This window comes from Rhinolophus ferrumequinum, chromosome 21, assembly GCF_004115265.2.
Source record: "Rhinolophus ferrumequinum isolate MPI-CBG mRhiFer1 chromosome 21, mRhiFer1_v1.p, whole genome shotgun sequence".
In the NCBI taxonomy this organism is placed as follows: Eukaryota; Metazoa; Chordata; class Mammalia; order Chiroptera; family Rhinolophidae; genus Rhinolophus; species Rhinolophus ferrumequinum.
Genome location: NC_046304.1, coordinates 14,410,434 through 14,428,012, shown reverse-complemented (window position 1 = coordinate 14,428,012; position 17,579 = coordinate 14,410,434). Strand labels below are relative to the sequence as shown.

General features: G+C 39.6%; 1 protein-coding gene across 1 annotated transcript in view; it reads right to left on the bottom strand.

Annotated features, from left to right (window-relative positions):
- The window catches only part of ANKFY1 (ankyrin repeat and FYVE domain containing 1), an 83,705-nt gene that overhangs the window by 21,544 nt on the left and 44,582 nt on the right, over positions 1–17,579 (bottom strand). The window contains exons 5-10 of the mRNA XM_033089461.1: positions 13,806–13,929; positions 12,554–12,703; positions 11,103–11,268; positions 4,649–4,853; positions 3,176–3,244; positions 2,761–2,960 (exon numbers count right to left, since the gene is read on the bottom strand). Coding sequence (XP_032945352.1) covers positions 2,761–2,960; positions 3,176–3,244; positions 4,649–4,853; positions 11,103–11,268; positions 12,554–12,703; positions 13,806–13,929 — 914 coding nt within the window. The remainder of the gene's footprint in view (positions 1–2,760; positions 2,961–3,175; positions 3,245–4,648; positions 4,854–11,102; positions 11,269–12,553; positions 12,704–13,805; positions 13,930–17,579) is intronic.

Here is a 17,579-nt window from a genome sequence, read left to right as displayed (position 1 = left end):
CCTCTAACCAACTGAGCTAACCAGCCACCCCCTCCATGAAATCTTCTGTAAGCTCAAATGGCCTACAGTGAAAAACCAATCCAGTTAATTTATATGGTAAACATTTTAAGCATTCCCAGACCCTCAAAATAACCTACCAAGTCATCCCAAATAACACATAATACCTAAAACACTAACACAGAGTAAAAGCAGTGGCACTCTTCTGCCAGGGTACAGGCTACCTCACTGCAACACAGAGGCTGAATGCTAATTTTGCTTTTTGCCTTTTTTTGTAAAAGTGAAAATCCTCTTTGGATTTCTTTCAGCAGCAAAACAGGTACTAATGTAGGTCTTTTGTGAAAGTGAAGTGGCGTAAGGCAAACTTGAAAAGCGGGGGATACCTGTATCTCCCTGCGACTGCTATAACATCATTGAAATGTTGGAAAACAGTGCTCTTAGGTAATTTGAGTATAATAAAAAATGGAACGAGGAAAAATAATAATCCTGAACTTGAATAAAAAACTCAAAGTATACAAAGTAAAACTGACAGAACTAGTAATAAAAATGGATAAATTCATAATCACAGGGAAAATTTTTAATATGCCTCCAAGAAACCGAAAGAATAAGCAGTCCAAAAGTTAATAAATTAATGAGTAAGATTTAAATAGCATAATGAACAAGCTTGACTTAGTGGACGTAAACAGAGAATGCTGCACCCTACAATGAAAGAATGCACATTCTTTTCACGTACATGTCAAAAACTGGATGTGTAAGAGTCTAATATTCAATCCTAAATGTCAAAGAACCAATCTCTTACATATCACACTCTTACATAATGTGATTAAATTAGAAATTGGTAAAATTATGGCAATAACCAACATCCAGTTGTAAATTAAAAGCAATTTACTAACAATCTCACTTCCGGAGGGTCGTAAGTATAAAACACAGCTCTTCCTGTACTGCCTGTCCTGTAGCTTTTTACCACTGCCTTCAGCTTTTATGTCACCCAGAGGGATGATTTCATTTGATCTTTATTTAATTATTAACTTCTTTCAAGGAAAGAGCTGTTTAATACCCATCTTTCTGTGGCCAATTCCCCTAGTCAGTGGCGCGTACCCATGCTTTATCCATTGCTAGTACTCAATACTGAATTACGTGGAATCCCTCTCCTTCAAACATCCCCATGTTTTATTTAGTCAGATCAAAGAAATATTCACATTAAAACAGTGGTTCTCAGTGTGGTGTATGGATTCCTGGGGGTACCAGAGAGTCTTTCAGAAGGCCCATGAGGTCAAACTGTTTTCATACCAATAGTTGATGTTATTTGCTTTTCCTCACTGTATTGATATTTGCACTGATGGTACAAAAGCAATGGTGGATCAAACTGGGGAGCCTTAATACAAGGCAGGGGCCCCGAAATATAATAGTAGTCCCTGTAATCTTCACCACCATGCACCCAGTCAAAAAAAGCCAGTTTCACTAAGGGGGTCCTTGATAAAGCAGTAAGAATTACTAGCTTTATTAAATCTCAACATTGAATGCACATTTTTAAAATTCTGTGTGACAAAATAAGAAGTACGCATATAGCCACATTTGCTGTGTAGCAAAGTGCAATAGTTGTCTCAGGAAAAGCACTTGTATCACTGTTTAAACTGCACGCTGAAATAGCAGCTTCTTGTACGAAACATCATCATTACTTGAAAGAAAGACCGATGAACAAACTATGGTATTTAAACTTGAGTACTTGGCAGACATTTTCTTGAAAATGAACAAAGTGAGCCTGCCCCTTTAAGAAAAACAATTTGTACCAAATGATAAAATTTAATCTTGCAAGTGAAAATCAGAATTTGGAAAATTTTTATCTGCAACTGTAAGTTTGATAGCTTCTCAATACTGAAAGACTTTTCTGATGAAATCAGAAGTGATACTAATAAACATGATTCTAAAATAAAATGAACATATGAAAGATCTGCGTAACTCAGTGACTCAATATCTTCCAAATGACTAAGGCATGATGTTACAAAATCATGCATGGAGAAAAGATCCATTCAAAGCACAAACGGACCATGGATTTTAATATAACGAAGTATAAAAAGTTCATTGATATGGTTTCAGATTCCACATTGCAACTAACCTTAAAGAAACTATTACTTGATGAATTTTGCCTGCTGTAGTGTCAAAAAACTATATCCACAATTATCTGAAAAGGCTCTTAAAATACAACTTCCTTTGCCAGATACATAATTGGGTGAGGGTATATTTTCTTCAGATACTTGAACCAAAACAACGTATCTCAAAAGCTTGACTACAGATGCAGATATAAGAAACCAGTCACTCTTCCAATAAAATTTTATTGTGAAAGTTATTCTTCATAAAAAAATTTCATATGTTAACATATAATGTGCTATTATAATTATTAATACATCTTTCCAAAATTTCTCAGTTTTAATTTTTAACATGTAAATATCAGAGCTAGAATCCACCAAAATAAAAAGCTCTTTTGGGAGATAATTTTTAAGAGGATAAAAGGGGTTCTGAATCCAAAAAGTCTGAAACTCACTGCATTAAAAAAATGACAGTGTTTCAGCTTAAAAGGATATAACTCAGAGTCTGGCTAAATTTTTTGAAGCACAAATTAAAGAAAAAAAAATAACTTGGACTTTTACCATAGTTAAAGTTGAGAACATGTCATCCAGTTGCTAAATTGTTGGTAAAACACTGACATACTATTTCAGTGGAGCCTCCAGGCTGAGCCTCAGCCCCTATGGATCCATGCTTTACCTGTTACCGTATCAGGTGCATTGGTGTTGCTGCCACGCTGAATGAGTCTGGCTGCAAAGCTGTTTTCGTCAAACGAAGTCCCATTTACCACAGGCATGTCTTCGAAAGGGTTTACAGACTGGTCGGATGACACAGTGATGTATTGCACGGCGAGCCACAGAGCTGTGCTGCTCTCATGGTCTTTCAGTTCTAAGTCTAATCTGAAACAAGGAGCAACGTGAACAGCGAATTACTTTCTTCAGACACTGCACTGCCAACGGCCTCATTCTCTCTTTACGCTTTCTGAATGATCATTTTAAAATTCTAGTTTTACTCGTAAAATGTATAACACTAAAAGACGTTTAAAAGAATTATTTTTCACTCACAATCCCACCCTCACAACTGCCTTTTCATTTCTCCATGTCTCCCTACGTACTGTTTACACTGCAGCAACTGATTGAACACGTATTCATTCCTGGCCATGATGGACAAGTGTAAAGGAGTCCTGCAGGATAAACAAGAAGAGGTGTCAGTGAGGACAGGCCCCATTACTCAAAGCAGAAGGCAACTACAATCCTACGCGCAACCATCAGCCCCAAGAAATTCCACATTGCTACATCAGTGTCTTTTTCCACCCTGGCAAACAGTTTTCCAAAACCATCACCAAGTATCAAAGAATAAAAATGCGGTTGCTTATATGTTACCATTTATTCAGTGGCCAAAATGACAAGAGTCAATAAAAGAGATGTAAAATATTTCCCATGAAATACTGACCCCTACTGACTGTGTATATATACTCATGTTTTTAAAACAGCAGTTTCTACCATAGGTATGCGTATTTTCCCCTACAGTCCTCCACACTTTTGAAAAGAACTATTTTTCTTCCCATAATTCTCTGTTACAGTCAAACACAGTCAGAGTGGCAACAGGTAGGAACTGATTCAAGTGGCATTTAACCACTCTTCACTGCTTTTCTTTAGCCCTCCAGTATCCTGAGAGACTGCCACTGCAGAGAACAGGGACCCCGAGGGCTGGCATCTACCTCGGGGGTACAGACTGCCAGAGTTTACTGATGAGGGGCGGGACAGCAACAGACAAAAATAAAAGGATGTAATTATTTTGTAATAAAGTTATTACCACATGATATTGAGAGTTCATGGAGCTCCATCTTGTTAAGTAGTTTATCCATCACATAAATCTATTTTCCTATTCTGACAATTTATCAGAACTCTTTTGTTTTTTTGAGAGGGTTTTCGAAAGTATAAAATACTGAGCTGCTATGATGACAAGTGAGTCCAACTTGTTGTTGGTGATTCAGGTGGATTCACTCCTTTCCACTGCCTCCTACACTGCTATCCCAAACACAAGCAGTCCTTTCTCAGATTCTAAACCACAAAGAAACCTCCACTACCCGTTTCTGGGCAGGGGCAAAAGGAACACGACTGCTGCTGTCAAATACACAAAGGGCTGTGCTGCGGCAGACGACTGCACGCTGTGCCGACAGAAATGTCTAACGTGGGAGTATTTACAAGAAAGTAGAAGTGGGGTTAATACAGAGAATTTCCCAACTATTAGAAATAATTAGTTGTTTTATCCAAGCAACTCTAACAAAGGTGCTGGAAGAAGGTTACCTTGGAGGAGTTGGACTAGATGACCACTCCGAAGATAGAAATTGCTTAAAAATCCAAGGACCACAGTTACTCAAGATGGAAATGGTTTCCCCAAATGCCTCTGGCCTTAGCTGTGCCTCTCATTTGTGTAGCAAATCAATGTTTGTAACTTTAATAAAAATCAGATTGTATAATGCCGAACTAAAAGAACATGAAGGCCCTGTCTGCCAGTTATGTGCCACCATAAAATAACATTCTGGGAAGGGCGCAAAGAGCAGTCTGTTTGCTCCCCAACTGACCTGCCCTTGCTGTCCTGCATGTTGGGGTTGGCACCAGCCTGCAGGAGGGCCTCTGCAATCTGTGCCATCGCAGACATCACATCTGCTGAGTGTTTCTTTGAACTGTATGACGCCACCAGGTGCAACGGTGTCTCCTGGGCACCCAATGTAGCAGCACTGACTAGGGCCCCGTTCTTAATGAGGAAAGTGGAAGCGAAGAGATCTCCTTGAAAAGAAATAACAGAAGAAATGGTCACATGTGACAACACCTAGGCCAAGCTATTCTGGCTAATGTTTCCTCAAAAAGTCACCAGTCAGTAACCGCAGACAAAGAAGAGGGACAACGGGGTGCGTCTGAAGTGGCACCTCTGGAGACACCAAAATGGAAACTCATCATTGAGGTCATGCAGTTACATACTCAAATTAAAAACGCTTCATTCAATTTCTGATTACCTGTCACCTGCCCTGCCCCTCACCTCAGTCCCACTTCACTACTTAAATATACCAGGCTTGCATCCTTCAAAGGCCTCTTCTGGTCATCAACTCTCAAGCAGGGTTCCGAGATTTCGCCCCACACATTTATCTCCCCCTCTCACTGCCTCACCACAGTCCATACCTAAGGAACCCCTCCCACAACCTGCTGTACTTGCACACAGGTTCCTGTTCAGAGTAAGACCGTGTCTGATTTATTTATTATTATTACAAAGGTCCTTTTTATTTTCTCAATCTCATTACATACAAACATAAAGGTCTTAGCAAGAAGTTTACAACTGAGTATTTGAACAAAGAATCTGTACATATTACTAGTTACAAAAAAAATTCACTGGTAAAAACAGAACTTCCTTCTACGTCCCCTCCATTGCCTTAACTCATGGAGCCACCGTGTTTCCCTGAAAATAAGACCTAACTTGAAAATAAGCCCTAGCATGATTTTTCAGGATGATGTCCCCTGAATATAAGCCCTAATACGTCTTTTGGAGCAAAAATTAATGTAAGACCTGGTCTTATTTTCGGGGAAACACGGTAGGTAGAAGAGTCTAACTAGGACTACCTACAAATACCAAAGCGAGAATGAACAATTACATAAAGTCCAATCATTTCAACAGCCCAAACTACCATTTTTGACTATTTGTACGAAGGGGAAAAAACTACTGTGACGTCTTGACAAAAGGCCAAGAGTTAAGTTTACATAAAGATATTAAAGGTATACAATTCTGAAGTTACTTTGTCATATACCAGCAAAGAAAAGCTGACTCTAGATTGGTTCTGTAAATACATGGTTAAATTCAGAACCAAGCAATCTGGCAATTTAACGTTAAAAATACTTGTGGAGGGGGATCAAATATATGGTGATAGAAGGAGAACTGACTCTGGGTGGTGAACACACAATGGGATTTACAGATGATGTGATACAGAATTGTACACCTGAAATCTATGTAATTTTACTAACAATTGTCACCCCAATAAATTTAAAAAAAAAATACCAGTTACCATCATAAAAAAAAAATAATTGCAAAACTGCAATGACTTTTGCACAACCTAATATATGGTGATGGAAGGAGAACTGACTCTGAGTGGTGAACACACAATATGAGATATAGATGAGATATTACAGAATTGTACACCTGAAATCTATGTGACTTTATAAACCATTGTCACCCTAATAAACTTTAATTGAAAAAAAAAACAAACTTGTGGAAAACCAGTTAAAGTATGCTTGTCAAGTTAACTTGGAGGGTGACAGGGATTAAGCAAAGAAGTTTGTTGTAAGATTAAAGTTCAATATTCCTTGGATTTAGTTCCATTTATAATTAAAAGTCACCATACATAAAATTAACGTTTCTTAAGAAAATAAGGCAAGAATAACAATGCATCATAAGATAATAAACTAGGAACAGAGAAATCACCCAGTTATAAATGCACAATGCATGCCTGAGACGTTCTGCCTAGCTGGGTGGAAGTAATTATTTCTTTCAGTGGCCTCCAGGGAGCACGAATTAGCTCACAACTGGGAAGTCTTTCGAATTAAACTCATCCGTCCCTTTGGTGGGTGGACCAGAGAACATATCTAAATCATCCCAAGAGCTCATCTGGGATTCCGAGGTACTTTCTGTAGATTCCGTCTCCATTTCACCAGGATAAGTTCCTTACAAATCACATCCTTCTTTAGCTGGAAGATCCCCCAAATGCAGAGCAACCTCCTAGGTTGATTTGAGGGTCCCATGATCATTGACTGTACTTTTTAAATTTGTTGGAGGTCTTGTTGGGATGAACGCCAGGTTGTTAAAGGGGCCTTGGAACTTCTTCTCTACTATATGGATCATCACCGATAGTGTTCTCTCCATAGCTGATCTGTTCTGTCTTTGCATCAGGACACCTTTGTCTGTTTCTAATTCTGTTCATATTGTAGATGCACACTCCTTTGAACCACAACGTCCAGACGATGGTTTTTCTCTTGAAGTCAACTTATGAGAAGCTTTCTTTTACATCTTGCAATATGATGTCATCTTCAACTATACTTCTATGGTCTGAACATCTACAATGGGGCTTAGGATTTCAGGAATAGCAAAACTTTCAAGTTTGTTATCTATATTCCTATACTCATTTTCATTTGAACTTATGGGTTTCATCTGGTCTTCAGTAGATATGGAATTTCAAAGTCATCTGGTTTTCAACACTTCCCAAGTACTTCGTACTTCCTGCTAAGGAACCACGTTGCTGGAGAATGTGAGCTCTGAAACTGAGGTGGCTAGGCTGCCACAGGCCCCTCAGATGCTGATTGGTCCATGTCTGATTTGCTTTTCTATCCATCACACTGTCTCATACAAAACAGGCACCGGGGAAATGTTTGGGAAGAAAATGGATTGATTGGTCAAGGCTATTAGGTTCCACTTTAACAAACTGGCTCTAATTCCAATCAATTATGACTTTAGACTTCTCTAACCTATCCCTTCTGAAATATTTTCATTCTTCTGCCACAATTTTTTTCTTAGGAGTGGGAGAAGGTACAATCTTTACCACCATCATGTGCAAAGGACCAAACAAAGCTCAGATTTCTTTACAATAGGATGTCGGTAGAACTCTGAAAGCAACAGGTAACAGGCGTTATCAGGGGGCTAGGCTGGGTCGGGTCTTTGCTATCTACCCACATAAACATACACATAGTGGGGTTCTCAGTAGAGTCCTAATGTCTATAGTGTGAACAAACGCCACAGAGATTCAGTCTAGGAGAGAACAGGTAAAAACAATACATTACGTAGCAACAGAATAAAATATCCTAGAGAAAGCCACGTATATTCTGGAAGTGGGAAGAAAATTTGGAGTTATTAGGACAAAGAGCCTTAAAATGAAAAGTCTGATATATAATAAGATACTGGGGAAGAAGTAGCTTTACCTTTAAGCTTGGTATATATTCCAAACTAAGAGATACAGATAGTAAAGCTAAAACAATATAGAAAAATGGAAAACTTATACTACACATACAGAAGATAAACTGGGTAATACTGTACACAGAAATAAGGACACAGGAAAAACCTCTCAATGTCTGGATTCAGGTGGAAGGCATAATAAAAATTGTTTTTATATCTTAAACCCTCTTAAAAGAATTATAGTTTTTAGATTAGGTTTAGTTTATTAATAAGAACCAAAGATTTTTTTTTAACTTAAACATATATACGTACATACATATATGCACCCCACACAAAAAGTTATTCAGGAATTAATGGAAATTAAAAACTGTTGATGTTTTACATTAAAAGAAAGTCAGCTCACGGGTACATAACCTAGAGAAAAAAGACAACTGACATCAAAAGAGCAGAACAAAGGAAGGAACAGAAAATGCCAAAAGCACCATTTATAAAGTTTCTGTCAATAAGAAAACTACTAATACATTTTAGAAAGATTTCCATCAAAAACAGTTAAAGTAAAAAACTGGTGCTTAAAAGTTTCAGTTATTTCATCACTCCACTCACCGACACTGTCAGGTAAACGAGGTATTACTATGACTTGTCCATATAAAAATATTCTAACAGTTAACGTTAAAAGAAAAAAATCCACGTGCAATTTTTCTTTCAACACAACTTCCTGACAGAAGTTTAACTCAGACAACAGCTAGGAACTTTCATTATTTAATTAATACAGACAGTATCTCATGCTACACCAGTTGGTGGAATCCTCTGCAAATCTACCACAAATAATAGACAGGAACATCCTATTTAAGAAACCCATTGATTGATCTTGGTTATTAAAGAAAATTAGCACAAAAACAACTAGATTTTTTTTTTATTTAAAAAAGCCAGGATTCATCTTCTTGCCCAGATCCGGCTGATCAGAGGAGATGGTCCCTCCAGCCATTGGTTTACCTCCTGTGGACGCACCCACAGACTCTGGCTGCCCATTTCATTCTTCATACAAACTGACTGGTGTACTTGGTTATTAGAATGATCACTGATTATTCTGTTTGTAGATTCTAACATGTGTCCAGAACTAGAATTATATCTCACATGTGAAAGAGCTTCACTTAAAAATGAACTTCAGGTTAACAGTTAAATTTAAGTATATTACTCCATTTAATCATCTGGGAAGGTCAACAGACTGACAGTTCAAGTTGAGAAAGGAGAAGTGAAAAACTCCTCCAGGAATTGGAGCTAGTTGTGGCCCCAACATGGGCAAGGGAGAGCCATGGGCTGACCCTCCTGCACAGCAGTCACTGGGCGAGGTGTGCTATGAACACTGTCTCTCACTCTCCCCACACCTGTAAAGAGAAATCATTCCTACTTTACAGCTAAGGAAAAGGGGACTCAAGTGGTTAAGTGACTTGTTCAAAGCCACAGAGTAAGTGGATGAGCCAGGATGCAAACCTTGGTCCATCCCAGCTCCCAAACCAGTGGTATGACCACCACTCTGAGCCACAGACTCCAAAGGTAGCAACCATCCAGTTTCTCACACCCACACTGTAATCCACAGGCTTGCAGGCAACCGATCAATTCAGAGTGGAAGATTAAATTGTTTGAAAACAAGCATCAAAAATGCATCACCGATTCTTGGCAATTCTTGTAACTAAGCAATCACCAAAATATTTAATAACTCATCAAAGATGTTTCTTCATCACACATAAGAATTTAACTCCCTAAGAGGAAAAAAACAGAATTCAGAGATTGTTTTTTTAGTAACAAGTCTATCTGTTTCCAAAATAAACATCTCAGACACTGAACAGCATTGGGAAAGAATAATTCCCTATGTGGTGGAAACTTTCTCCACTGAACACACACCCAGCACTAAGCACCCAATGGCTTTGTACGATGCAGAGTGGTGCTTGGGAAAAATGCATCTGCTCTTGACACTGACGTACTCTAAGGATTTCCTTTCCAGTGATGAACAAAATTTTCCTCTCCATGAGCCAGCAAGCTTAACACTCAAACACATGGCTTAGAGAGATATTTACGTTATTAAAATCTGCCCTAAAAGGGCAAAGCCACAGCCGCAATAGAACCATATTTGAAGTAACTACATTCCACCAACTGGGAGCAACTTGTGAATGTGAATGGCAAAAAAGTGTAGCAGAAACAATAACAGTATAATAATGCATGATTGGAAGGGTAAATATACATAATTAAGAAGTGAGGAAATCAGTACATTGTCTTTGATGTCCACATGTAAACAAAAAAGGGACCAGGGCCAAGTACTTCAATCAAGTCATCTCTCCCTCTACAAAATTAAGGCTTCGGCATTTTTGATAGCTTTCATTCCTTTCTGAAACTCTACCTCTGTATAGCTTCCCACTCGGTCAAAAATGACTACCACAAAGTAAAGCCAGCCAGGATCCATTTGGGACTTCAGAATTAATAAGGCCACGGGAAAAACAAAACAAAATGAAACAAAAGACAAGTACTTTTTTCTCCCTCGAAGAGTAAATTCATTAAGATTAAAATGTCTTGATGTTCATTCTACCACTTCCATATTCTTCCCACTACTACGGACTATGTATGCAAAATATAGCTACAATTTCATATAACTTTTCTAAAACCAAAGGTAACTATCGTTTTGCCATGACAGACAAGAAATCTTGTCTGTAAAAGTGACAACCTGGAACCCAAGAGTATGTTTAAGCATTTGTGGTTTTGATACTTTCCCTCTCTTACAGTAACCAATACAAGTCAAGTCTTCCTAGCACAATTCCTGGAGGAAGGGATGTATTGAATAAGCAAACACATCCATTGTTTACAAGTAAAAGGCGCTTCTCCTGAAAGTACCATCTTTCTAGCCTTTCTTCTGGGGCCCGACCAACAAGGCAGAGGCAACAGGTCTTCAGCCCCTCTTTGACCTACTGATCACAAATTCTAAATCATGGAGCCTGTGAGTATAGACTCAAGAAGCCTTTGAGAATTTGCGGTACAGGATGAGAGAATCTTCAAAAATTACTTGGATAAAAGTAAAATTGCCCTCAGAGAAAAATATAAAACCCACTTCTTCCTACCTCTTTGGATTCCTTTATGTAACAAGCTCCAGCCATTCTTGTCTAGCATGTCCACGTCGGCTTTGTGACTCACCAGCGTGGTGGCAATACTCTCTAGTCGCCGTGAAAGAGCGAGGTCTAAAGCAAGATCTCCATTATGATCCAATTCGTTCAGCTTCCCAGGGAGCTGCACAGATCAATTTGTAAATTAGCACCCAGCCAGCAGAGAATACAACTGATTTTAATCTCTCCTGCCTTGACTCTTATTAAATATCACCTCTTAGGCAAATGTCAAATTTTAACGCTGTAACACTGCTTACTCCGCGTATTCCAATGAATTCACCGACTTCCCTCAGGCCTCCTCAGGGCACAGGCTTTTCGGGGGGCACAGAATTGATGGGGATCGTAAAGCAGATGCGAATACCATGGAAGACAGTGCAAGGACTGAGGGGGAGATGCAGACAGTGCCACAGAACACAAGTGCCAGGGAAGAGCTTCAGAGAGCCTGATGGGAAACAGCTAACGCTCTTATAAAATACTGTGGCTTAACCAGTTAATTCCTCCTAACACTGGACACGCAGGATAAAACATTACCTTCCCAGCTGTCAAAGCATTGCTTCTAAGGCAATGTGGCAGGCGGAATACTAGGCCTCAGAGATGTCCATGTCCTAATCCCAGGACCAATGAATATGTCACCTTACATGACGAAAGGCACTTTGCAGACGTGACTAAGGTTAAGGACCTTGAGATGGAGACGAGTATCCTGGATTATCCCAGAGAGCCCAATCTATCTAATCACTTGAGTCCTTAAAAGTGAAAGAGGGAAGTGGAAGAGCAGGCCAGAGAGATGTGACATGGGAAGAATTTGATCCTCCATTATTGGCTGTTTAACGGAGGAAGGAGGCCGATGTGGTAGCCTCTAGAAGCTGAGAACAGCTCTCAGCTTACAGCCAGCAAGAAAATAAGGACATTGCTGCTATAACCACAAGTAACTGAATTCTGCCAACAACCCAAACGAGCAGCAACTGGATTCTCCCCTAGAGCCTCCAGAAAGGAGCACAGTCTGCTGACACCTGTTAATTTTAGACGGTTGATGCCTGTACTGGACTTCCAACCTACAAAACTGTAAGATATACATTGTGGTGTTCTAAGACACTAGGTTTGTGTTCATTTCTTACAGCAGCAAAAGAAAACTGAAACAGATTTTGGTACCTAGAAGATGGGTTCTGCTGTAACAACTACCTAAAAAAGTGGGAGTGGCTCTGGAATTGGGCAACCGGCAGAGGCTGGAAGAATTCTGAGAAGCATGATCGGGAAAGCTCAGACTGCCTTAACAAACTACTAGTAGAAATATTGCATTAAAGACTGTGCCAGTAACGGCTCAGAAGGAACTGAAGAGCATTACAGAGAAAAACAAGTGAAGTGTAGTTTGGGGGAAAGGCATGAAAACCAGAAACACACAGCTAGAGTACCTGTGAATCCATTTCAATTAGATAAAGGAAGACCACGTCTTCTCTCTCCACTTTGATAGCTTTATGCAACGGGTACTCAGTCTTGGATTTGATCATTTTGTATAACAACTGAGCACTCATGCTGCTGAAATCCTCCTTTCGTAAGTCATCCTAAGGATTAAAAAAAATAGAAAAAAGCAGAGTAGTTTCAACATATCCACAATAACAACTGACATTTACTAAGAAGCCCTTAGAAGGCGTCTGGCCCTACTGTAAAGGGCTTAACATTTCCCAACTCATTCGATCCTCACAAAAGCCCTGTGAGATAGGTACTGTTATCCTCCCCGTCTTACAGATGAGGAAAGTAAAGTACAAAGAGATTAAATAATTTGCCCAAGTTCACACAGTGATAAATGGCAGAGCCAGGACCTAGAGCCAAGAGGCCCCGCTCCCTGGACTCTTTACCACAGCACTTCTGTCCTCTTGCAGAGAAGGTAAAGGGCAAGCAACATGGACCCCCACCAAGGACGCAGCCCCCGGAGCCTCCATGAGAGCACAGTGGCCCCTCCCCCCTATAAAGGTGCAATTACAGAAGTAATTGGAACTTCCACAAACAATTCATTCCACTGAGGCACAGTTGGTCTCTACTATTGCAGATGTCTCAATTTTTACCTGTTTTTGCAGAAAGGTTACCATTTGGTTCAATTCTTTAAAATCCAGTTCTTTTAGATACTTTTGCTCGCAATGTTGTTGAATACCAAACTGTTCACAGAAACTAGATTATAAAACATAGCACCCACCATGATTTAAAAAAAAAAATGCAAAACACACAATATAACAAAGAAACGTAAAACCTGTTCTTGATGTTGAGAGCTACCTAAGAAGGGCACATCTAAACCTAACAGTGCTCTCCACACGGGAGAGAGAGGAAGGGCGTCGCGCGGAAAGAGTGCTGCCCGGCGAGTACCATAGCACCCTCCGTGGCTCACAGCCGCAGCTTCTGCAGACAGAGGCTGAGGCAGGTGGACCTATTCGTCCCAAGCTTGTTTCTTGACCTGAGCCACCTTCTGCCCTCTACTCTGAAATTAGAACTACAAGACTTGGAGCCAACAAGAATCCCACAGATCATATAATGCAACTACTCAGCCTTCAGTTTTGTAATCAGAGGAAACGAGGTGCCAGAGAGGTAATTTTCCATGGAACCGAGTCCCAAGCGCAGGTCTTCTGGCTTCCAGGGCCGGAGCTGCACCCGCTCCCGCCGTCTCTCACTCACCCAATGACTCGCAATAATCTCTGCGCAGTAGTTCATCAGGGTGCTGGCGTTCAGCTCCTCCGCAGTCTGATAGAAGCGAATACAGTTCCTGACATTCACCAGGGACATGACACCCTTCTCACATCTACAAGAGAGTATCCGTGATGAACGGTATTATTGGGATAAATATATGCATAAATGAACAAACCAAAGCAATAATCTGCGTCCTGACAGCTATGTCCAATAACACTGAAGTGTAAGGTTAAGCAAAGTAGTTATGAATAAATTATAGCTGAGCTACCGTATTTTAAAAGTACTAGAATTTCTTATTACTTTGTCTTGTGCCCCTGAAACTTAAAAAAAAAAAAGTACTAGAATTTCATTACGATATTCCATTGCTATTCCTGGTCAGAATCAAAATAACCTGTAAATAAACATGTTAAGCATAACTCCCCAGATGCCTTAAAAGTAGTCCCATGAAATCTGCGGATCATATTCACAGGCAACTGTAAAATCCAACACATAGTGGGTCAAAATTCAGCCCTTTGACATTTAATCATGGGGCGCATTTGCAGTTCTCACTAACACGGCTCTATTATGCAACTAGTGTGGCTTAGAAATAGCTTCAAAGATGAAGCTCTCTGCCTCAATAAATTAACACCTCCTTAAAGGTGCTCCCAAAAGGTGTTTGGTATGTGAATTATATAACTCAACAAAGCTGGTTTTAAAAAGCCCACTTTAAAAATCTATTATGTATAGCAACAATTGAGTTAAGAGTCAAAGCAGAGTACATCAAGACAGTGAAAACCTGGCTACCGTGGATGTCCCAGAAAGCCTGGTAACAACAATGGTGACAACAAGACTCACAATCACTAATAAGAGAACACCAATTATATCAGGGAAGCGAGCACTACACGCAGGCAAGCAGGCACACACCCTGGCCTAGAAGACACTGCGCTGGGAAGACCCCAGCTGCCACTACTCCACCATTGCTGGAAACCTCAGTAAGCCTCCACAGCAGCGGCCTGGGGAGAAGGAGGCCAGTGCATGGTCCTTCCGTCTCCCTTGCCTGCACTTCTCGCTACAAACCAGGTTCAACTTCCAGGGCAGCACAGAGTCCTCATAGAGTCCCTCCTCTGGCCCCCAGTTCCCCCCAAACCCTTTTCTGATCACAAGGACAGAATGGAGCAATGAGAGCAAAATGAACTGTGAGCTGATTGCAGGAGCTCTCTGTGCCCCTATCTCCTCCTCTGTAAAATGAAGATAATACTCTATGTCAGAGGTTTTGCGATCTCTGTGTGTTTTTCAAGATAAAGGAAAACTTGGCACACTATAAGGTACGTAAGTTTGAATTCCTCAAGGAAGTTGCATAAATTTAATAACTAATATAAATGGGTTTCAGTATTAAAATTAATGTATATTAATTATATTAATATATAACGTAATGTATTATAATATAAAATATATATGTTATTATATATTAATATATAATCGATAACTGATTGGCTAGCAGATAATTTCCAATTTTAACAGATGAGATTTAGTTAACACAAATGGAGACAGACCATGGGAGTGGGAGATGGGGGAAGAAAGGAGGAGAGTCACGAGCAAAACCTGGGAAGAAGGAGGAACAAACTTTGAAAACCTCACAAACGAGACTTTAGGCTAGGAGCAAGAATAATCTTGGAATCATTTCTTCATCTAGCAATAAATGCAGGCATCTATTTTATTCTAAGACCTATGTTTCAGTGCTTTGCTTTTAAGTAACATAGCTGACTTGGTGTAAAGAAGCATCTCCCCCAGGGCACTTTTAAATCAAATTGTTACAGTATCTAAATAAGTTACTATAGCAAAGTAATAATGTTACATTTTGAGACTCTGCTGCCAGTACCACTAGTTTCAGCAAACCCCAACCCTACCACATCGATGATTGACAAGTCATTCTGATTGACAAGTCATTCTGATCTCGGCTCTGAAATCACAGCATTCCAGAAAAGTCCTCTTTTCAGATATATCAAACTTGCACCACTTTTACAAGGACAAATATCCGTGATCTCGCCATTCTGGCATCCTAACACATGGTATGATCTCGGAGCACTGACTCTCCTTTGCAGAGCACTCTACAAAGCACTTTTACAGACAACGCTGAGATTCTGAAAATTCTGTTCTCTTCCTTTCTACTGCCAAATGACATTGCACCGAGAGAGTCAACTATGTTTCACGAGGACAGCTGTTTTGTTACAACTGGCAGACACTTCATTTTCTCTAAACTCGGATCCCCAGAGTGTCATTCACATTTTGAATAGGCTACAAATAATAACTGACACGTACACAACTGAAGAACATGTCATCTTCCTGTAAAATTCTGATTCTCGGTTCATATCGTCTCTTTGAAAAGAAGTAAGAGAGACTAACTTTCCTCTGAAGGGATTTTGTTAATATATGTTTTTAATTTTAGAGTACAAAAAGGATACAGATGCACAAAAACAATAAACTTAATTTTTAAAGCACAAAATCAAGCACGTATTTAAGTAGCCCACAAACTCCTGTCTAGTTTCGATATCGATCCCATGTATATGAATGAGAATTTTTTCAAATTATTGAAAAAATAAACAACAAAAGGCTAACAGTAGTTGAATTATGGATGACTTAAGTTTTTTCCTTTATATCATTCTACATTTTCCGAATACCATATACTGAACATGTATTTTATAATCAGGGGAAAAAATGATCATATTGTCAATTTTTAGCGTACACTATTCTTTTTCTTAAAAAGTATTTTCCTGATAATACCAAAACAAAAAACAAAACAAAAAAAACCCTTCTTTTTCATCAAATTGGTGACAGCATTCCCAAATCACTGAGATCTCTAAATTACAAAAATGACCAACACCCATTTCATAACACACACATTTGTGTCAGAGTCCTTTCACTTACTATCCCAAATGTGTAATTTCTCCTGCAGACAGCAGTGGGCACTCTGTGACCTTTTAAAAGTCAAGATGTGACTCCACTCCCGGGTCTCTTCCATCCCAGCTCTTAACAAAGCCCTGACAGAGAACAACTTAATGCCCACATCCAACAATACAAAATTGAGCCTGGTAATGTTGATAGTTATGAAGCCCAATCAGTCAATAAACAACAAACATTTTAATTAAAAGAATCCATTACGCAGATTACAATTATCTAAACTACTCCAACCCCAGGGCATTTTTATCAAAACAATTTAATTTACAAGCAAGTTTGACAAAGTCAATAGGAGAAAGCTTAGGAAATCTAAAAAGAGAGAGACAGAGAAGGGAGGGGGGAGAGGGGGGGAGAGAGAGAGAGAGAGAGAGAGAGAGAGAGAGAGAGAGAGAGAGAGATAGGTAACATTCAATCTAATTAAAATCATTTTCATTTCACTCTTAGATGGTTCAAAAACTCACCCAAACAAACAAAAGCATTAATTGCAAGGCCTCGACAGTACAGTTAGCTTTACTAACCTAATGCTACGTGTGTCTACAAATCTTAGGTCTGTTTGGTTTTCTTCTTAGTTATTGGATTTTGGTATTAAATGCACTCAAGCCCACATCAATCATAGACAGGAGTAACCTGTGTACTGACTCGGGGGCGTAACGGGCCGTCCCACGGGCAACATCAGCCCCACAGTAAAAACAGAACAAGCAGCTCTAGGTAGCAAGGTCTCTCTTAGCTCTCTGAGGGCAACACAACCACGGGAAGAGTGCCTCTTGATGGCTGAAATTATCCCTTCACCTACACTGGAGAACACAAAAGATCACTAAATGATGTAAA